The sequence below is a fragment of the Canis lupus genome, chromosome 33 (assembly GCF_048164855.1).
Source record: "Canis lupus baileyi chromosome 33, mCanLup2.hap1, whole genome shotgun sequence".
NCBI lineage: Eukaryota > Metazoa > Chordata > Mammalia > Carnivora > Canidae > Canis > Canis lupus.
In genome coordinates this window covers 33136639-33159703 of record NC_132870.1, presented here as the reverse complement: position 1 = coordinate 33159703, position 23065 = coordinate 33136639, and the positions used below count along the sequence as shown (strand labels likewise).

Here is a 23065-nt window from a genome sequence, read left to right as displayed (position 1 = left end):
ATGTGTGCGTTCTGATGTTGGGGTTTGGCTTCTCCTTCCCTCAGATTAGTCTTCTGCAGAGTTTCTCTTTGCCTGCAGTGGAGTGGTGGGACTTTCTCCAGTGTGGAAGCAAGTTTTAACTGGTGTGGCAAGTTTTAACTAGTACTATTTTTTATGGCAGTATTTTTTCAAACATATACATTTGATCAAAAACTCTACTACTGAAATTTGGTTAACACTTCATTTGCTGCATTCATGTGTTTTTGGCAGATTTTTTTCGCTCAAGAAAAGTCAACTGCTCAAATTGAAGTAGGAAGGAAGCCAGAAACTCTTGTGGAGGGACAGACCTACAGCACCATGCCCCATCCACATCCCAGGCAGCCCCTTGTACTTCTTTTAGAGCACAGGCTTCTCAAACTTTGACATCCACTGTCTTAGATTATTTTTATCAAATCCTAAAACGATACAGAGCATATTTTAGGACTCAAAAAAATCAAATCTTTATGTTGAATTAGTATGACTTACTGACTTGCTATTTTTAACCTTATTTAAACCTCCTTTCCCATAGACTTAAAATGTATTCTGTTGATCTGGCCCAATGAGAAACAGAAATTTCTTGATATACCACTGAGAGAGTACACTTCAAAGTCTTTCACTTTAAGGTATTTTAATAAAAAGTGTATTTTAACATAATTAAAACATATATTAATAATTATGGTATTATCCAGTAGATTTTTTTTGACAGATGGTCAATTTCCAGTGTCTTTCTCCTTTTCCAGTTCTGCTATTTAGTAAGGCATTAAAGATAATACCCACTGAAAAGAGACTAATCACTGTCCTCTTTTCCCCAAATGACAAAGGTAGATGTTTTGAAACAAAGGCAAAAAAAAGTGACTTTAAATGTACCAGTTCATTAGTCCCTGAGAAAAAAGGATTGCTTGCTTGTCTTTGTGTAAGACAATGACTGGTGTCATAGGAGACTGAATAAGTCTTACCTTCTTCATCAGAAACATCAAGAACCTCAGTCATCGTCTCAGGAACATTTAGCTTGTGTTTTTCAGTGATAGTCTGGAAAGAAAAATATCAATACACATGTTAAAATCAAACAAAAGAGCAAAAGAATCACAGAGGAGGTCACATGGACAACATCAACAAGCCATCAGTCACTGAGCATTTCATCTTTCCACATGTATGCTCTGGAAGCTTATTCTCTTTCATGAAAAGTCATTTGTTCTGTCTGAAGATAAATGATCATTGACTCCAGTGAAGTCATATGAGAAGTTCATTATTTTAAGTTCCTGTTTGAAAAGTAAATTCTTTAACAATGGCATTAATAATTAGTCATATTAGGAAAGAAGATAATGTTTTCAGGGCTTCCCTAAAATGAACAAAGTAATGTCTAGAAAAGCTTGAAAAAAAAGCAACGAACATATGCAATTTATTAAAAACAAAGCCATTGGAAAAGAACTTGTAAACAATATGAAAGACAAACTATTTGGGCAAAAAATGTGATGCATCCCCTTCTGGAATCAGAGGATCAGCAGTAGAGTCAATTATCCTTATGGTATTTCATTGGTCTACAATTCTGGTTTGTTGCTTATTCATCTGCAAAGGCACTCCAGAGCTGCCAAGTCCACTGCCTTCCATTTCTGATATGTGACGCAAGGTTAAGAGACCAAATTCTGGAGACTGGCTGCCTAGGTTCTAATTCTAACTTTGTCATTTATAAGCTAAGAGGCTTAACAAGTTCCCTTATTTCTCTGTATCTCAAGTTTCTCATCTGTAAAATAGGAATAATACTAGTAGTTCATAAAATTGTTAGGAAGATTAAATGAAATAATATATATAAGAACTCTAAGAAAAGTGCTTGGAATATGTTAGCGCTCAATAAATACCAGCTAGTATAACATCATTATTATAATTGTAATTCAATATTAAATTCATCTTAAAACTGAAGAACCTCTGAACTTTTTAGTCATTTAGGTACTCAAGAAAAATTTTGAGTGCCTACCACATGCCAAACATTGTTTTTAGACACCAAGGATACCACAGTGATTTAAAAAAAAAAAATCCAAATCTCACTACTTTAAATATAATCTATGGTCAAATCTCAAATTCATATCTCTAGTTTCTACACTGAAAATGCAATAAGTGCACTGATTGGCATTGTTATGGGAACTCTAAAAATCTAATCTCTGAAAATCAAATCTTCAACTAAAGTCAATGAAATACAGTAATAAACAGGGTGTCTTAGGTTTTTAAGCTTTGCAACATAGATATTACAGACTTTTTTGAATGGCTACAATGACCCTATCACCAATTATTTTCTTTCCAAAAGCAGTAGAGAACTTCAAATATATTTACAAGGAAATTCAACTAATTTGAAAATATATTCATATATACATGTATAATACCTGTGTGTCAAGAGGGACTGATTAAATCATAATGTGATACTATATGCCCTTTCAGTGGTTCCCCATTTCCTCAGAAAAGAAAGCAAAGCAAAGTTGTTCAGAAGACCCAGGTGATATAGTAAGGAGAAGGAGGGAGGCCTCTTCTCACTTCATGCTCCAGCCATATTCACAGGCTATGTTCCCTAATACCTCTTAAGTTTTTCCATATATTCTTTCCTTGACCAGAAATATTCTTCTCTCTTTTCTTGGCTCATATTACATATTATTTCCTTGGAGAAACATTCCCTAATCCTTCCTGATGAATTGTTTAACTGTGATTATCTGGTGTTGTGTACTGCTACAAAACATATATATATATATATACATATATATCACATCATACACAACTGTATCTGCCCACATAAGAGTGTGAGTCATTAAAGAGTATGTTTCCACAGAACCTGAAACATAGCAGGTGCTTCTCAAATATATATTGAATAAATCAATGATACAAAATTAGGCAAAATATATTTAAAATCCATATTACAACTAAATAGATTTTCTTTTGGGTGATAAAACAGTTGAAGAATGGGGACAAAGAAAAGTCTCGTGTTACCCTGATGAAGGCACAGTTGAAGATTAAAGGATTGAATTCAGCTTTCCTGCATGTTGTTTATGATGTTTAAATAATTCCATAGTGTCTTATTCACTGAAAACAAACTAAACTTTAGTAATGACAAAAGCATCCATTCAAAATTCTGGACAATAATAGCTGGTCAATAAATATTGGTTAAACGAACAAACTTAAGAAGACTATTATAAATGATTATTATCATTTAATCGTTTTAATTTTAAAGATTTATCTATTTATTTGAGAGAGCATGAGTGGGAGGGGCAGAGGAAGAGAGAATCTAAAGCAGATTCTACATGCATTGATCATGGAGCCAGATGTGGGGCTCAATCTCAGATCATGGCCTGAGCCAAAACCAAGTCAGATGCTTAACCTACTGCACAATCCAGGTGCCCCTTCATTTAATTATTTTAATAGTAATTAATTTATAAGTTTAACATGGATAAATTAAAGCCTATATTCATTATCTGTGGTTTTCAACTCTAGTTGCATATTAAAATTATTAGAGAAAAATTTTAAATACCATCATTGGATCCTATCACAGAACAGTTGAATCAGAATCCCTGAGGGCCCAGCTATGAGAAAGTTGCTCAGATGGATGTACCATGCAATTTAAATTGCAACCCATTTGGAAAAGTATATAAATTGCAGAAAGTGATTTTCACTTAAAATATAGGAAAGAGACAGTGACATCCTATTAAACTATGATAACCTACTAAGCTTTTATTAAGAAGCATTTAAAAATATTTTTATTATTTTTTAAGCTTTTTATTTTGTTTTATTGTTTAATTTTTTAATTTTATTAAGATTTTTAAAATTAATATTCTCAAAGGGAGACAGAACATGAAAGACTCCTAACTCTGGGAAACGAACTGGGGGGGTGGAAGGGGAGGTGGGCAGGGGTGGGGGTGACTGGGAGACAGGCACTGAGGCGGGCACTTAACGGGATGAGCACTGGGTGTTATTCTATATGTTGGCAAATTGAACACCAATAAAAAATAAATTTATAAAAAAATTAAGATTCTCAGTGTAAATAAATGATTCAAAAATGTGAAGGAATATCTACTGTACTAGACTACACCAGGAATGTTTATTTTTTTAAAAAAAGATTATTTATTTATTTATTCATAGACACAGAGAGAGAGAGGCAGAGACACAGGGAGAGGGAGAAGCAGGCTCCATGCAGGGAGCTTGATGTGGGACTTGATCCCGGGTCTCCAGGATCACACTCCCGGCTGCAGGCAGCGCCAAACCGCTGCGCCACCGGGGCTGCCCAGGAATGTTTATTTTATGGAGGTATTCTAGAGGATTTGCCCTTCATAGGAAACATTCCACAAGAGGATGCTTCTCTATTTGAAAATAAGTGATGGAAATGTTTTTTAAAATGATTAGATTATATTGCCTGATGTACTTAGTTTACATTTTCAGACACTGATAGTAGGACTATATTTTCTGAGTATCTAAGAGTAGAGTAGAATTTTTAAGAGTGGAAATACCATTGCTTTAGTTCGGTCATTGAATACTATCAAAGTTATTACCAGCAAATATATGTAGCAATGGAAAGAGTAACACAATGATCACACAAATCACAGATTTTTTTTTCCTGTATAGGTAGTAAAAATGCCCCCTATATGCAATGCAGTAAGTATAGTATGTATTAGTTCATGATATAGTGCTTGACCTTTAGAAGGCCATCAATAAATATTTGTTGAATGGATGATAAATAAGTCTTCCTATTATGAATAATGTTATAAGAAATGAATACATATTTTCCTTTAAAATGGAGTGTCCTTTGAAAACTTGATTATCAAAATATAAATATGGTTTTATACAAATGCATCTGAATAATACACAGAAAACAAACATATAATTAAATGATCATGGGCAACTCCATCTGCTATAGAATCTAAGATTCTATAGTTAAGATTAGAAACCACTTTAAAGTTAAAATGGGTAGTGTACTATGCACAAATTTAATAGTATATAATTAAATCAGATAATACAGCAATAAAAATAGGATATGATAAATGGAAGGCTTAATAATGAGTTTTTAATATTTCATAATGTAGGAAAGATGTAAAAAATAAAGCATTAGCACTTAACATGCTGTTTTGTAAACAGATAACATCTGGTTTGTTTTATGCAAAAGAAAAAGTATATTTAACTGACCTCCACTTAGCCTACTCCCCTTGTCAACCATTTTCTTTGTATCACATACTCAGCAAATCACAACACATTATGAGTGATCTTGGCTAGTATGCCATCTTCTAATGCCCACATGCAATGGCTCCCATCAGTGGGGTGACAGGCTTAATTTGGTTTTGTTCCCAACCTATTTATACCAAATGTGTATGTTAACAGAATGTCTGTAGTAACTTAAATAGTATGTAAATAATATTTTTCCACAACAACTAATGTAAATAGTTTGGAAATCTCAACAAAGACGAGTCACCAAAAATAACTGCTACTCAATTAGGTGTGGTTGAAACAATTAAAGCAGATTAGAAAAAAAAGTATGTCAAAATTTCAAAAGGCTCTGCACTCAGAATAATGTCACTTTAACATAATATACAGGATGAGTACTGGGCACCAGGGTGGCTCAGTCAGTTGAGTGTGTCCAACTCTTGATTTCAGATCCAGTCATGAAATCAGGGTCATGAGATCCAGCTTTGTGTCAGGCTCCATGCTCAGTGGGGAGTCTACTTGAGATTCTTTCTTTCTCCCTCTCCTTCTGTCCCCCACCCCCATGCATGCTCTCTTTCTTTCTACAAAATAATGAATCAATCTTTTAAAATACATATATATGCATATATATATATACACATACATACATAGGATGAATACTATCAAGATATAAATATCATAGGATATAGTATGTAATAGTGATGTTCTTTGTGTAAGGATGATCATTTAGCCTCCTAATCAATGGGTCTACATTCAAAGGAAAGATCTTGACTCTACATCAAAAGGTGTCAAATGACTACATGTATTTATTGCATTGCTACTTCTATGATTCCCATTTTAACTGACAGCATCAGATAAAATTTAGGACTTTGAATATTTACATTTTTTTTTAAGATTCTATTTATTTATTCATGAGAGACACAGAGAGAGGCAGAGACACAGGCAGAGGGAGAAGCAGGCTCCATGCAGGGAGCCTGACATAGGACTTGATCCTGGGACTCCAGGATCATGTCCCAGGCTGAAGGCAGGCACTAAACCACTGAGCCACCCGGGCTGCCCAATATTTACATTTTCTTAATTGTCAAAAATGTCCCCATTATTTAAATGATAATATAATGTTATTTTTATTTTAATAGTTAACTTAGCAATTTATGATGTCATTTTTATTTTAGGAAGTTTTGGTTTGCTTAGCAATGATTATAAGCAACTTAAAACATGATCATTTTAAAATTATGCAAATAATTGATGACAGTTTATCAATAAGTAGAGGGATGAGTCATATCTCAGTCTTCCAAACTGCCTTAGGGGATTGAGCCTGTTGGCTTCTGCTGCCAGAAATGTGTCCCCGGCACTCTGATGTTCATTCCAGCACACACGCAATTATAATCCTGGGAGAATGCTGAGCTGCCTCATACCCCTGCTGGGTTCCCCAAAGTAAAGTTAGAAAAGCAAAGGTTAAGGAAACAAACCACAACTCCAAAATGTCTCAAAAATTTCTGAGGCAGTGGCTTCTCCTTTACAGACTGCTGCCATACTCTTCTCTCTACACAATGACTTTATTCATACTTTGGGGTAAAGAACTTTGGAAGGAGAATTAGCATAGGAAACTTTCTTTGATGGAAGAGAACTCTCACGACTGCTCAAATGTCACAGCATATGAATCCAATGATGTGAAATTTGTACGTTAGTTAACTGTAATTTAACTATTACACTTAAATGGTAATAACATTAAACTGAATTTAATTTTATTAATTTTACATAATTATTAAATTGTCTAGTGTGCTATACTGACCTATCACCAGTGAGCAGTTCCAAATTCTCTTTAGAAAATAATATTGCATATGATGCCTCCATGAAAATCAACAAAAAGCACTATTTAAGTAGGTTGTTTTTAATAGAAAACTAGGTGAAAATACCTCTTTCACAAAATTCATATTAAGCCACTTTTAGTAAAGCCAAGATCAGTTACATTAGAGTGGTTAAGAACAGGACTTTAGAATGTGACAAGCTAAATTTGAATCCTAGATCTACTTTCAATGCCTGCCACATTTGTAATCACTAAATACTCATTTTAATACCATTAATAACATCATTATGTGAAAAAAAAGTATGAATAAAAATCTCTTCCCAGAGAGAGGAAGTAAGAAGGTTCACATAATGGACAGGAATAAATTCATATTTTCAATCCTTAACCCCAAATTCAATTTCACCAAACAATAAAAGTCACAATTCTAAGAGAGGCAGAAAGTAAAAATTTGGCAGCATCAAAACATGGTACCAATACAATTACCCATTTAGACAAAGGAGGTACTCGTTTAGTTAGTGTGGACAATGACATCTTATCCAACTAAAAGCAAACATGCCATTATGTTTTATATTCATTTGTTGACTCCTTACCTAGAAACTTGGTTTCTAAGTATAGTGGTTTTTATTGGGGAAATGCTCGGCTGGGCAGGGTAGAGAATAATAGTTACCAGAACAGAAGAAAAGCTCACAGGGAGCTCTAAAAGTGGTTTTTGTATTCCACTAAAGCTAGATGTCACAGAGGTACAACATTATCTCTAATTTCTTTTTTTTTTTTTTAATTTTTTTTATTTATTTATTTATGATAGTCACAGAGAGAGAGAGAGAGGCAGAGACACAGGCACAGGGAGAAGCAGGCTCCATGCACCGGGAGCCCGACATGGGATTCGATCCCGGGTCTCCAGGATCGCGCCCTGGGCCAAAGGCAGGCGCTAAACCGCTGCACCACCCAGGGATCCCTATCTCTAATTTCTGAAAGGTATCTGAACTCGTTTAGTCATGGTATTTAGCAAGCTGATTGCTTCTCTTTTCAAATACAGATCTATATAGTTAAAGACATTCACTCTAAGTCAAATTTACCAGCCTGAAATCTCTTTGAAACTGAACATGTAAATTACATAGTTTTGTTGATGTTAAAGAATTTCTTGGGATCCCTGGGTGGCGCAGCGGTTTGGTGCCTGCCTTTGGCCCAGGGCGCGATCCTGGAGACCCGGGATCGAATCCCACATCGGGCTCCCGGTGCGTGGAGCCTGCTTCTCTCTCTGCCTGTGTCTCTGCCCCTCTCTCTCTCACTGTGTGACTATCATAAATAAATAAATAAAATTAAAAAAAAATATCACCATCATTTAAAAAAAAAAAAAAAGAATTTCTTACAAAACAGAAGTCTCATTCTCCACTGCCATTAAACAGTAAGCTTCTGGGGGCAGGGGGTAATGTTTTTACCACTGATGATTCTTCAGCACTCAGCACAGAGCTCAGCATATTTTATATCCAATATATATTGAAGGAATAAATTAGTTAATGAAATGAATGGAAGAAAAGCAGGTCAAGTAGCAGAAAAGACACAAGCCTGCCATCTAGCGGTCATTTGACAAAAAAGTATGCACATGATAACCAGAGAACGGAAAAGCTAATAAAGTTTACAGAAAACATGACTTCTAAGAACGGATGTGCTTGGCCAATCTTGCCACTACAGGCTTCACTTATCTGTGATATGCACATTTTTTCAAAGATGCCAAATAAAGACACATATGTATAGGTCCCTAATATGCAGATTTTTCTGGTATAAAAAATCATATAGTAAGAAAAAGCAATTAAGATTCAGCCATATATAGCAACTCAGAAGTATAGTGACAGGTAGTAACAAGACTTGTTTTTCCTCCTATATAATTTATTGAAGCTATACCTTAAATCTTTAAAAAATATTGTGGTGTACTAGCCAAAGTTTTTAAGATTCTGCTTGAGAAAACAGGCAGTACTATTCTCTCCCATCTAAGTTCAGGCTGCGTCTCATGGTTCATTAATAAATCATACTCCACCCTATTAAAAATTTCACATCAGAACAACTGTATTCCATCTACTTCAGTGTCAACACAGACTTGGTGTCAGTCTGAAGAGTAAAATTCCTTTCTTTTTCCATATATCTATCAAAAGAAACAAGTGCTCTAAAACTCTATATGCATCATTTCTAACTTAAGGCATTTACTAGAGCCCCATTCAGATTTTTTATGTTGATTTGTGATCTTATTGTCTCTAAACAACATCTAATGTTCTACTGTCACTCTATTTTTCTATTTTAAAAAGAGAAAGAGCTGTTGTTCTGAGAGTTCATGCTTAAGAAAAAAAGTCAATAAATAAGTACAGAGAGAAACAGAACTTCCACTTTCAGCTGAGTCTCCCCATTAGGAGGCCTCCTTTAAGCTTTGCTTCAACTGAACAGTATAAGAAAGAGCCTCAGGACTCATTATTCCCATAGTCTTCACCCTCCTAGAGTTTCTCTGGCAAAGGCCATTGATGATCACTGCTCCTCCCAAAGAATCAGCAGACATATTCAAGCCAGCGCAAATAAAAAATTTTAGACTATATGCTCTGTGATACAGATACAGTTTACCTACTAAGTACAACCAATTTCCTTTTTCAACAAAAAATAATAATCAGAAATAAGAAGAACGTAAGGATGAACTGTTCTCATGGGAATGAATCTGACCCAGTCATCAGCACAATATCAGGAGGATCAGGGTCTTTCCAGAGGCTGGCTAAGATCAGAAGTTTGCTGAGCGTCCTACCACTTTGCCAGCAGTAGGTGTCACACCCAACTACAGTGAAAGTGCAGAGCAGCAACCCGCCCACCCCCTCCCCCCAAAAGCAGCAGTCGGAGAAAAAGGAACTAAATATTTTACAGTGACGCTCACATTTTATATGGATTTGTGTTAACTAAAGGCGGCTAAAACCCCAGTGTTGGTTGTGTAAGTGCATCTGCATCTACATGCTTCTAGTTGTACCAAAAGCAAGTTATTCACCAAAGTAAGTTCAAAACCAAAAGCTCAACACATTTCCTAAGTGAAAAAGTATGTGGCTTGAGAACGAAGACAATGGAACCAAAGCCCATCACATCAGTCCCTTGTACTCACCGTGGTGGTGGTGGTCACCTCTTCCGTCACAACCTTCAGGGTGTCGACCACGGAGATGTAGCCCAGACGCTTAGCAATCGCCAAGGCAGTGTTGCCATTCTAAAGAGAGTGAGAGAGAGAAAGAGTGAGGAGAGAGAGGGAGGACTGCGCCCCGAGCCAATGAGCTCACCGGCTGCTCCGCATGAGCCAGCATTTCCGTCCAAAACAAGGCACAGCTTAGGAAAAATCACTAGTTTTTACCATTACATCTGACTCTCTTTGTAACTTCTTTAGACTATAGCCCAGGTCACCATGGTAACACAACAAGCTGCATCTGTCTGCTCTTCTAATAAGAAGCACTTGACGCTTTAACCCTAAGGTGGTCGGACGTCTCTGCAGATGCTGCACGGTGCTTGGGAAAGTACCTCTCGAACGGAGGACGATGCCTCCCAAAATTCTCAGCCAGTACCGAGTACTGTTGCTCCTCCTCCGAGGTCAGGCCATCCGCCGCAGGTTAAGATGTCACCGCGGGGAGCTCGGTAACAGGTTTAGCTACAGCTGTGCAGGAGCTCACGGTGCAACGCAGTAACACAAGCCAGCAACCCCGGCTGCAGCGCCAGCCTCCGGGGATCCCGGTTCGTTTAATTGCACCGCTTAGTTTACATTTCAATGGCTCCACCTCGCCCAGAGCTCAGTGTGAGCCCGCAGCCTCGCTACCCCCCCAGCCCCCGGGCTCCCTTAAGAAGGCCCGGCAAGGCGGGGAGGGGGGGACTCGCGCGCACATCTGAGCAGCAGCTGCGAGCCCAGCACGTTCCAGCAGCCTCGGCGCGGGGCCCCGCTCTCCCGGGACAGGGGCCGAGTCAGGCCCACGGCTCCCCCGCCCCGGAGAAGTCACGCTGATTTCTGGAAAGGCTTTCCAGAAATCCCGGGCTTTCCAGAGGGGCGGGGCGGGGCGGGGCGGGGCGGGGGCGGGCGCGGGTCTTACCGCGGTGGTGGCGTTGGGCTTGGCCCCGTGCTGCAGCAGGACGTTGATGATGTGCGTGTGGCCCTGCTGCGCGGCCTGGTGCAGAGGCGTGTAGCCGTTCTGGGGGTGACGGTGGCCACGGACCGAGCGCAGGTTTGCAGCGGGAGGAGGAAAACCAGGTTAGCCTTCATGCTGAATTGCTTAGTCTTATGTTACAACAAACCCGTCAAGGATGCTGTTTATTTGGAGCTGTCATGTATTCATTCACTCAGTCACTCATGATTTATGAGACACCTACTGTGTACCAAGCACCCTCATCTCCCCACCCCCACCCTCCCAACACCAGCCCATTTCTCAACAACAAACCCTCCCTCTCACCTTATGGTCTGCGAAACAAAGAGAAAAAAACAACTAAAACAGCTTATGAACTAGAAAAACTAACAAACTCCGAGCTATAGCTATTAATATATCTCAACTAATTAGCATTAAAAATGGGTATGCTGAGAGATTTATGACAGAAGAGCGTTATCACAGTGATGTGATTTCTTCGCTAGGGAAAAAGAAAGTAAGACGTTTTTAACGGGAAGCTGCAGATGATCATACAAACCCTTGCTTGTTTGTCAGGACTTGTCTAATAACTAAGCTTTGCACCAGCTTTAGGGCTTTCTAAATCAATGGAAGTAAATTTAATCTTACATTCTTTTCAGAGAGCAGCTTTGGTCAAAAAAGCACATTTGGAGAATGGGAGATTTCATTGGATGATGACTGGCCCACTTGCAACTAAAAATGACTTTAAAAATGAGATTAAAAAAAAAAGATTTTATTTATTTATTCATGAGAGACCCAGAAAGAGAGAGGGGCAGAGACACAGGCAGAGGGAGAAGCAGGCTTCCCACTAGGAGCCTGTTATGGGACTCGTCCCCAGCTCCTGGGATCACACCCTGAGCCAAAGGCAGATGCTCAACCGCTGAGCCACTCAGGCGTCCCTAAAAACGAGATTCTTTTAACATGTTGGTCTAAACTTCCACACATATGAAAGCTCTGTAATCCATGATTTGTGAGGAATTGCTACTGAGGTAGCAAGACTTGCTTAGAACTCTAGTGGGTGGCAGGTATGGTACAGGTTGGCTGCCTGTTGACATTAATCAAATGCACTGGAATCCTTGGAAGCATTAACAAAACATTAATATCTATCATTAATTTAACGTTTATTGGCTCCAGATACCAAACCTTGGATTTGTCTTTTATCTTTATTAACATCCTAAAAATGAGGGTGCTTGGTACACAGTAGGTGTCTCATAAATCATGAGTGACTGAGTGAATGAATACATGATTGAATAAATGTTTTCTTCCCGATTCAGAGATGATTAAATGGAAAATAACAGTTCAGTAACTAATTTTGCAGTCATTCTAGGTTCATAACCTGTGTAGATCATGATAGCCAATGGGTATCATGCTACTTTTTAAATTATCTAGCTGCCTCACCCTGATAAAATTGTATCCATTGTCTGGGGTCTAAGTTCTGAGTAGCCCATTCATACCATACACTTTTAGGGGTATATGTCCCTTTTATCTTGTGTCACTACTTCCTCATGACCAACATGTATTTTTGTTACTTCTGTCTACAAAAGATGCCTGTCTATATATACAAGGTGCTAGCTACATGATTCCTTCTATGCTTTCGCTGTGGCTTTTCCATCCATGGGGATGTCCCTAAATGTGTGAGAGTCTATCAGTCTGCATGTCCGTCAGTCTGGAACATCATCAGGTCTGCCATGTTTGCTATATATCCCTCCACTGGCATCACCAATGGAAATAGAAGCCAATTACAGGGACTCAGAGAAACTTACTGCCAATGCAGGACTCTGCTCTCAAATGAGGTAATCCATGGACATTTGAGAAGCATAAAGTAAGTGATACCATTTTCCCTGAAAATTTTTCTCCATTGTGTTTACAAATATTCTACCAACCAAATTTATTTCACCTCTTCCGTATCAGCCAAGTTAATTCATTCAGCAAGCATTTACTAACCTCAGGCTATGTGTTAAATAGGAGACACTCTGCTTATGTAAAGTAATAATGCCAAGAGTAACATTCTTGCCCCCAAGAGCTCACATTTTACGGAGTCCTCAGTAGACACCATGACCAGGAAACTATCTCCCCAGCCTGATTTAATTTAACCTTTACCTATAGCCTCTCTGGTGCATGAGTATATTTGTTAGGGAAGTCTGGAGCAGCTCAAAAACTTTTACATGAACATTTGGTTGCAGCTTATCCATGGTCTTAAGCCCATTCTGCTATGCGCTCTAGACCCAGTCTACCAACTTCTAGCATATTCCTAAACACCCCCCAACCCTCCATTTCCTCATTTACAAAATGGGAATAGCCAAGATTTCAAGTCCATTGAAGGATTATATGTGTTGTCCATGAAACTTTTCTTTGATTTATCTAAGTTGTATGAAAACCCTAACAATCACTATTTTGCTTTTTTCTTTCTCATTGAAGAGCTCCATGGTCTTTGGAGTATATTTTATAAAGAAGATTTCCTTTTATATGCTGAAGTTCTAAACTTTTGCAAGTTTACCTCAAGTCAATGTTCATAGGCTTTCTTTTTAGTTTTAAACAGTCCCATAAAAGAAGTTCACTTTTTTAGATTTTTATACCAGACCATGAATGTTTGAGGACTAAAGGCAATACATATGCTTACATTTTCATAACAAAACAATTTTAGTAACCATAGTTACATGAGATATGAGGCAGAAACACAAATCCTTTTCCAAAAATGCCATTCTGTGTGGAAAAAAAATTCTAAAGTGTTTATTAAATAATGTCTTTCGATTTATTTATCAGCCCCACCCCCCAGAAGACCTATCAGAAGATATGTTTACTTCCAAAGGCAAGTAAACTCTAGAGTTCACTTAAAAAAAAAAAAAAAAAAAAAAAAACCTGAAAAGTTTCTCTCAATCAAATGTCTATTTGAATGCATATCAAACCCCAGGTAGGTAAATGATACTATCTAGACAATATGTGTGTCTTGTGAATATTATTTCAACAATCACACATTTAACAAAAAAATATGGTAACTGTTTTCATGTTCCTCCAAAGTCTCATTGCATTTATTCCGTTCAGGAGAAGACCTGGATTCCAACAAAAATGTCTTTCCTGTAAGCTTATGTGTGATCTGACTCAGCAAAAAATGATGTTTGGTGGTGATGTCTGAAAATTCATAGTAGAGCTTTTAAATAATCTCAAAGTACAATTTCACAAGAACTCAATGATTGCTCAGAACCTAGGCAGCAGCTATTCTTGCTAGAGTCATATTAGAAGTTTTCAATCTTGAACGTCAATAGTATTGTTAATAATTTTAAAATTAACTATTTTTACTTCTCTTGTAAATATACTTATGTACAGACATGATTGTTTCTGCTTTAACAATATAAAAAGACTGACTTCCAAAACCTCTTATGTTTCTAATTATTAGCATTTTGAATGATGACTCTGAAAACTCTTGAATGTGCTCACACTAGTTTAGTTGAGCCCACTCAAAGTTCCACTAAGAATCTCTGACATAGGGCAGCCCTGGTGGCTTAGCGGTTTAGCACCACCTTCAGCCCAGGGTGTTATCCTGGAGACACAGGATCGAGTCCCATGTCAGGCTCCCTGTGTGGAGGCTGCTTCTCCCTCTGCCTGTGTCTCTGTCTCTAATAAAATAAATAAATAAAATCTTTAAAAAAAAAAGAATTTCTGATATATAAACTTAAAAAATATTAACAAACATGTAATTATACATTTCTTTGGACCAAGGAATCTGGAGCTGCAAGTTATATCCTGCATAGTAACAGTAGCTATATTATTCATTTCTCTTTCCCTTGAAACAGTTTGAGTGCACTGAAGTGTGGTGTTACATCCAACCTTACTTTGCTGAATAGGACCCTTCTCTTGCCGCTGGGAAAAAACATTTGGGATCAAGTCAGTGCTGCATTATCCCTGACAACGTCTAACCCACACCTTACACATCATTGCCTCACTAAGCATTACCATGTGATATTTCAAATGTAACAGGGTTGGTGGAAATGGTGGGGATGCAAAGAAAACTGTTGCAGCCACTATGGAAAACAGTATGGAGGCTCTTCAAAAAATTAAAAATAGAAATACCATATGGTCCAGCAATCCCACTTCTGAGTATTTATCAAGAAAGAAAAAAAAAAACTCAAAGAGATATATACACTCTCATGTTCATTGTAGCATTATTTATAATAGCCAAGATATGCAGCAACCTAAATGCCCATCAATGGATGAATGAATGAAGAAATAAATAAAACTGCATACACACAGGCACACAGAACCTAGGCAGCAGCTATTCTTGCTAGAGTCATATTAGAAGTTACATTATTATTGTAACTGTAACATTATTCAGTGTAACATTATTAAGCCATAAAAAGGAATGGAATCTTGCCATTTGGGACAACATGCATGGACCTGTCGGAGATTATCATGCTAAATGAGATAAGTTAGAGAAAGACAAATACTGCATGATCCTACCTACGTATAGAATCTAAACAAAACAAAATCTGAACTCCTAGATACAGAAAACAGATTGAGGCAGATTGAGGTTGCTAGAGGCAGGGGGTGGGGAGTTAGAAATGAGTGAAAGGTATCACAGGCTTAAAAACCTTATTTAAGTGAAAGAAAATGGATTTAAATGTTATATGACATTGGGTATCCTGTATTCAGCTATCTCCTCCATATTTAGATGGAGGGATCCTTTCCTCAGAGGTCAAGAGGTGGTGATTAGAACATACTGCATCTTTTATAATGCATCACCAATAAAAACACAAGAGATTTAGAAGTATGTACTCATGATAAAAAGTATGTTTCACAGGTACATTTAAAAAGGAAGCATTATTGTTATTCATAGGACTTAGGAATCAAAATGTTCAAGTAGTTTGAGAAAGCATTATAATGGTTGTAGTTTAAGGATAGATAAGATTTAAATAAGTAAAAAGAGCATCTGAGGAGAGGGAGAGACCATGAGTAAAACAGGAAAATACATAATTGGGAGAAAGTAAAGCACTAATAGTTTAGTTGTAGGGAAGTTATGAGGTGGTCATCTGGGAACTTACATTACAGTAGGTCCCATCATAGAGGCTCAAAATCATGGAAAAGGATGACTAGATCAGAGAACTCCTCAGAAGAGGGAAGCAACAGGATTTGATAGCATGGAATAAATGTCAGGTAGGAGAGTGAATGATAACTGATGAGATTTTAAGTATAGTGAGTTGATGTTAATGACCTGTAGCAATTTGGAAGTTAGAGCAGTTTATTCTAACAGTTAAGAGCATTGGACCCGAGGAAGTCAGGGTTTGAAGTCTAATTCCTCCAACTAATACTCTGTGAATTTAGATGAGCTATTTAAACTCACTATGGAAAATATAGATGGTAATAGCCTCTGACTCTGAGGTTAATTTAAGGATTAAATGATTTAATATATGTAAAGTCATATATAATGTATATCCTAGCATGTACTTAATGAATATTAGTTTAAAATTTTAAAAAATGAAAGGTGTTTGGGTGGCTCAGTCAGTTGAGTACCAGACTCTTGATTTCAGCTTGGATCATGATCTCAAGGTTCTGGGATCAAGTGCCACATCAGGTTCTGACTCTTCAGGGAGCCTGCTGGAGATCTCTCTCCCTCTACCCCTCTCCACATTCACATGCATTCTCTCTCTCTCTCTCTTGCTCTCTCTCCCTCTAAATAAATAAAGTCTTAAAAAAATATTTTTACAAATGAAAGGCACAGGGGCATGTGGGTGGTTCAGCCAGTTGAGCATCTGCCTTTGGCTTGGGTCATGATCCCAGGGTCCTGGCATTGAGCCCTGCGTGGGGCTCCCTGCTCAGAGGGGAGTCTGCTTCTTCCTCTCCCCTCTCATGCTTTCTCTCTCTCTCTCTTAACTAAATAAATAAATTTTTAAAAATAATGAAAGGCACACAGTCTAGGGTGCCTATCTGTATTTCCTCATGTGGATGGAGGAGGTTTTCTGGAAGAGGGTCCAAGGCATTAAAACAAGATAAAGAATTGGCCAGAACATCAAAATGTTCTTTCTAGCGGACTTCTTTTTTTTTTTTTTAAGATTTTATTTATTTATTCATGAGAGAGAGAGAGAGAGAGAGTGCGCGAGAGGCAGAGACACAGGCAGAGGGAGAAGCAGGCTCCACGCACGGAGCGAAACATGGGACTCGAACCCGGGTCTCCAGGATCATGCCCTGGGCTGAAGGCCGCACTAAACCACAGAGCCACCCAGACTGCCCATATCTAGCAGGTTTTTATTGTATTCTGTAGTAAACTGTTAACTGGATATGAGCTACTTTAGCTCTACAATAAAAGTAGTATGTGGCTGACAAAGGTTATGAGAATGAAAAGTCCTAAACAATTGTACAAAATTATATTGCTTATTCAAAATCACTTTAGAAGAACTGAAAAGAAAAAAAATGCATTTGTAGCTATGGTGAACTAGTGAAGTATCCATATAGTTGAAACCATTTTGTTTATAGAAAATGAAAATGAGTACAAGTATTTTATTTACCTTGGTTTTTGCGTTGACATTTGCACCCTGCTTCAGAAGAAAGTTGACCATTTTCACATTTCCATAGTGACAGGCCACAATTAAAGGAGTGTAACCAAGCTATAATAAATACATAAATATGTAAATAAATACATATATACTCTAGTGGTTAAAACTCAGAAGGATAGGTATTGGTTAGAATCTCAATGTATGAAGGGTCAAAATTCTATTCCGTTGTATAAATATTACTAAGCAGATTATTTACATTTCCTGTGGATACAAATATGGACAGAAGTTGATCAAAGAGCACAAGAAACTTAACACCAGCAAAGGAAATCAGACATGTGTGTGACTTGATCTGATAGAGGCTAAGAGAGAGAGACACAAATGGGAGGATCTGGAGGAGATGCAAGAAAATGTAGCTTAGGTGGGCTTGAAAATTTTAATGGCATAGAGAAGGAAAAGCCATTTCAAGACCAAGGGCTGGAGGCAAGCCAGTAGAGGAAGAAAAGAGCAAGTCATCTGGATTGGCAGAGCAATAAGAGAGAGAGGTTGACTTAAGTCAGCAAAATTAGAATCCTTTTATAAAGGGTCCTGATATCATGATCTCCATTTGGACTTGATTCAAGCCAAAATGGAGAACCATGATAGATTTGTGAGTAAAAGAGAATCATAATGCAGAATGGGCTTTTGAGGAAGAGTGCTTGGACTTGCGATGACCTGAATGGGGGCTACTGGGAGTCATCCAAGTCAGAACCTGTCACAATATTGAAAGTGATTCACTTTTTACCTTCGTGTGAGCATCCTGGTCAGCCCCATGCTTAGTAAGAATGTCAGCAACATTCACTTTATCTTCCTGGGCTGCAAGGTGTAAAGATGTGAGTCCACTCTATAGAAGGAATGGAAGCAAATAGGTATACTTGAAAAAAATGTACAAATGAAAAGAAATATGTTTCATCATCTATAATGTCATGTCTTGAAAAAACCCAGGACAATTCATAGTCTCTCCCTAGAACTTGCAACCTTTGATATTTAAAACAAACTCTCCCAGTTAATATGTCTTTCTAAGACATATTCTCTCATATTCTCTCTTAATCAACTCTTTCAACACATTACATTTTCTTTATTTGGGTCCTTCTATTATGATGTGAGACTTTAAAATAACTCAGCTAATAAGCTTCCAAACACAAATCCATCTGTGCCTTCTGCTGAATCTATTTATTCCCTTAAATAATTAACCAACTACTACTTCTGCTTTATAACCATAGCAAAAATCTATATTTTCATCAATAAAGTATCATATCAAGGTAAAAAATTGTAGAGTTACAGGAAATGAGTTCAGAATAGTTTTCTGTAGTAGTTGAGGATAGTATATTATTTGGGGGGGGGTTCTCCTAAATGCTAAATAAAAAGCAACCCCATCATTTATATATAGCACCATAAATTCGCCAGTTTTATGTAAGATGTTTGGCAGTTATACCTCAAGTAAATATTCTGACTAATTGTATATGCAATTAAAATACAGTTAAGCATTAATACAAGATGAAAGCATAGAGAAAGGAGAGGGAAAGAGTGGTTTATTCAGTCAGTACCACAATCTGGCAGCCTCATTACATGTGCAAGTAGCTTCCATCAAACAAAACTGAAATTAAAAGAGTATCTTTAAAACCTAAATCATTTGTGTATTTAACAGGTGTTTTCTGAGTACCTTTCATATGCCGGAAGTATTCTAGGTTTTTTAATATATCAGTGAACAAAAGTTTCTGCCCTATATTCCAGCTAACAGTGTATTTATACCCTGTGTTTCTCTCTCTGCTATTGCTCAAATACTTAGTATTATTCATCCCTTCCTGTAAATCCTGCGGCTATACAATGAGTGAGCTGACTTATGTGCAACACCCTCTCCCCACACTGTCCCAATTCATGTCCAATTAGATCCCACCAGCACCCCCCGACCATGGTTTTGCAGGTCTGCTTTTACACAGTCAAGTTAGGTTGAGACAGTTGAGCTAGGTTTTTCAAAATTCATGATCTCTAGCCAGAGGGTACTCCTAGAAATGGACAAGTCCTCTGATCTTTAAAAAAAACATAAGTGATATGTACAGAGGGAAAAACATTCTCCAACTAAAAAGAGAAGGTTTTTTTAATTGAGAGCCTGGGGCTTTTTCATCCTTAGAGTTCCAGCTGAGCTCAGCTCTATTTCATAAACCATCAGGATAAGATGGAAGGTACACCCTTTCGCATTAACATGCCCTCACTTCTAAACAAATACTATCTAGTCCTAAAGTATAAACAATATGGATATTGGGACAAAACAGAAGATTTTTTCTTATTTTCATTTTCTTCATGTGAAAATAGCAAATGTAAAAATATTTCTCTTTATGCAGACAATTGGTCTTTTAAAAATGTTATGGAAGTGACTGTTAAAGGAAATGACCATCAAATATATCGAAGACATTTTTAATGGCGTGTCAAACATGTATGCTGTTTTCTACACTATCTGCAGAATGGATTTTCTACAATATAAGATTGCAAACTAACAACCAGTATGGAAATCCTCTACAATTTATTATGATAAATTTGCATACCTAATTCAAATTATGAAAACTTCTCCAATAAATCAAGAAAATAGAAGATGTTGAAAGAGTTCTTTTCAAAAAAAAATTATTTCCTAAGATGCACTAGTGGACTCTACAACTGGATTTTATTACATGGCAATGGATAAGAAATGTAATATCATTTCTATATTTTAGTTCTTACTGAGAAATAAACATTTGGAGAGTATGAAATTATTGATTTCAGTTGGTCTTGAATAGAAAAAGAACATATGTACTTTTCATATGGGAATGGGAAAACAGTATCGGTTTTGTTTTTTACTTGCAATAATTTTACAGTTGCATTATAATACCGACAAAAAGGCAAGGTTATATTTTTATAGATAGATCGTATATATTACACCATTATTCAGATATATCTGAGCATATTTATTACAGTTTTACCCTAATGACAAATATATCATACCTTTATTTAGGACAGCACCCAAATCTAATATTGAAATCATTGTTATAAAGATAGCATAATTACTTTGTGGTTTAAAATTGAATATATGTCTTCACTGCGGAGCATGTAAGTCAAAAATACTCATTAAATATTTGCTGACTACTAAAACCCTCTCAAAAGAAGTAATATGTTTAGAAGAATACCATCAAGAGGACATAGTTAAGTGCTTCCAGATACAAAAATAAATTAAAAATAACACTATCAGAAGCATTGCATGATCAGTTTCATGAAAGGTCTAGAATTTCATTCTACTCAAAATTTTCCCTGATTTAAAAAAAAAATTTTTCCTTGATTTATGGACTTCTTGTATTTATTTTCAAATGAATATATTTTTTAATGTACAATAAACACTATCTGCCCCTTCATATACTGATGCTAAATGAAATACTCTACCATTGGTCTTCTACTGAGAATATCCCTAGTAGGGTAAATGACCACTTGAATGGCATGATTTCAGTGGCCACAAGGAAATCCATGCCCCCAGACTTTAAGGATAACTGATACACTGAATTTCACCATAAGGCTTCATCATGTTCATTTCTGTTAAAATGAAAATATCTTTTGGAGGAATAACTCTATAATTAGCTCTCACTATCCTTATAAAAAAGGATGTATGAGAATTTTTGATAGAAAACAAAAAAAGTTTATAAGGACAACGGGTTTACTGGAATACTTCTGAGTGATAAAAAGACACAGAATAGGACTCTAGGGGTGTTCAAGACAACTTGTCTTTTTCATAGCTATTTCTAAAGGACATAATGCTCCATAACTTATCGATAAACATTATTAAAACCAATTTACAACTGAGTTTCCAAAGCACTAATTAGTTCAACAGTGAGATGCAGAAAACATAGTACTTGCATATTTGTGGAAAATCCTAAGAAACTTAATTTTCACTAAACCTGTATCTTGTGTTAAAAAAGCATTAAGAGATCTAAATGATGAGCTAATTTCTAAATATAGGCCTCAATTTTTAGTTTCTCAGAAGCTGACTCCAGTGGCATATGTATAAGTGTAAGATAGATAAACATTAAATAGATAGGTGGGTAGGTACAGTTACAGATATATATGTAGAGAAAGCAGGAGATGTATAGACAGACATGTACTTGTAAAAATCAAAATATTTTCATATTTGAATAATGTCTTTTCCCCTGACTCTTACTCTATTATAGTTAATATGCTTGCCCACAAAGGCTAAACAACTGAGGTTCTTTATTAAAAACACTGCTTCACTGGCTGCCACCCTCACAACCACCCAAGCTAAGCTAAAGTTGGCTCAGAAATATATATTTTACTGAGTTCCCTGCATGCCCCCTTCCCCAAGCCCCCCAGGTGCCTCTGATGCTCAGTCGGGCTTGAGAATGGCTTGGGTAGTGGCCATGGACCAACAGCTTAGAAGCAGTTGTTTGGGCCAGAGCCCAGATGAACTGTCAACTCTCTCTCTGTATCTCTCTCTCACTCTCCATTTCTCCGTCTGAAATTTGGAATTAAGACCAGCAGGTACTATGGCAATCTGGACTCACTGCTTGAACTGCAGTGATATTAACTCTTGGGAGCTATAGGATCACCACTTTGGTCATACAGAGAAACAGAGAAAATAGATCTGCAGAGAGAGGTAAATAAAACTGACTTGCAGGGAAAAGTCAAGATTCAAAAATGCAGCCATACAGGCAAAGAGCCTACTTCTTGCTTCCTTGTGGTTTTTTTTCCTCATAAGGCTCAACTGTTATTGTCCTTGAATTCTAGAAGTCATCTCTGTTTCCTTTTAATACATCCCCTCTTTTTGTTCCAAGTTTTCTTTGATTGGTTTCTGCTTACATGAATCTAAGAGACCCTTAGCTAAAAACAATACCTTAGTTGACATGTGGATATTGGCTCCCTTATCCAGAAGCAAGGTGACCATATCTGTGTGCCCCTCCTGTGAGGCCAGGTGGAGTGGGGTCACTCCCTGTTTTGTTACAATGTTAGTCTCTGCTCCATAGTTCAGGAGTGTGGAAGCTATCTGCATTTGATTCTTCTTGGCAGCAATATGTAAAGGAGTATAGCCATTCTGTAAAAAATAGAATAAAATAAAACAAATATACTTTATAAGCTTAGCACTTGCCCTAATGTGTATGTGTGTATGTATGTATATATATACACATATATATGACATATATATATGACATATATATATGTAACATACATGTATATATATATGAAGGAAATAATCTCTAATGAACAGAAAAGTTAAAAAGTGAGTTTATAGTAAATTCAAATTCTTACTCATTACAAGTTCCCATCCAACAATACCCAAATCTTTACAGCCAATATCACAGGGCACCCATCCTACCGTAAGACAGGTATAGACACAAAGTCCCAAAGCTTAACATTTCCTT

The 23065-nt window shown here is 37.0% G+C and overlaps 1 protein-coding gene and 1 long non-coding RNA gene across 51 annotated transcripts in view; one reads left to right on the top strand and one right to left on the bottom strand.

The window, feature by feature from the left end:
* Nucleotides 1-23065, bottom strand: part of ANK2 (ankyrin 2) — a 336881-nt gene that overhangs the window by 74139 nt on the left and 239677 nt on the right. For all 50 annotated transcript variants that reach the window (XM_072810346.1, XM_072810351.1, XM_072810352.1 and 47 more), the window contains 6 exons: nucleotides 22540-22737; nucleotides 18418-18516; nucleotides 17649-17747; nucleotides 11086-11184; nucleotides 10122-10220; nucleotides 975-1047 (listed from right to left, as the gene is read on the bottom strand). In XM_072810346.1, the coding sequence (XP_072666447.1) occupies nucleotides 975-1047; nucleotides 10122-10220; nucleotides 11086-11184; nucleotides 17649-17747; nucleotides 18418-18516; nucleotides 22540-22737 (667 nt within the window). The remainder of the gene's footprint in view (nucleotides 1-974; nucleotides 1048-10121; nucleotides 10221-11085; nucleotides 11185-17648; nucleotides 17748-18417; nucleotides 18517-22539; nucleotides 22738-23065) is intronic.
* The window catches only part of LOC140623768 (uncharacterized), a 50565-nt gene continuing 38601 nt past the window's right edge, over nucleotides 11102-23065 (top strand). Inside the window, exon 1 of the long non-coding RNA XR_012023306.1 lies at nucleotides 11102-11243. This is a non-coding gene — a long non-coding RNA (uncharacterized lncRNA). The remainder of the gene's footprint in view (nucleotides 11244-23065) is intronic.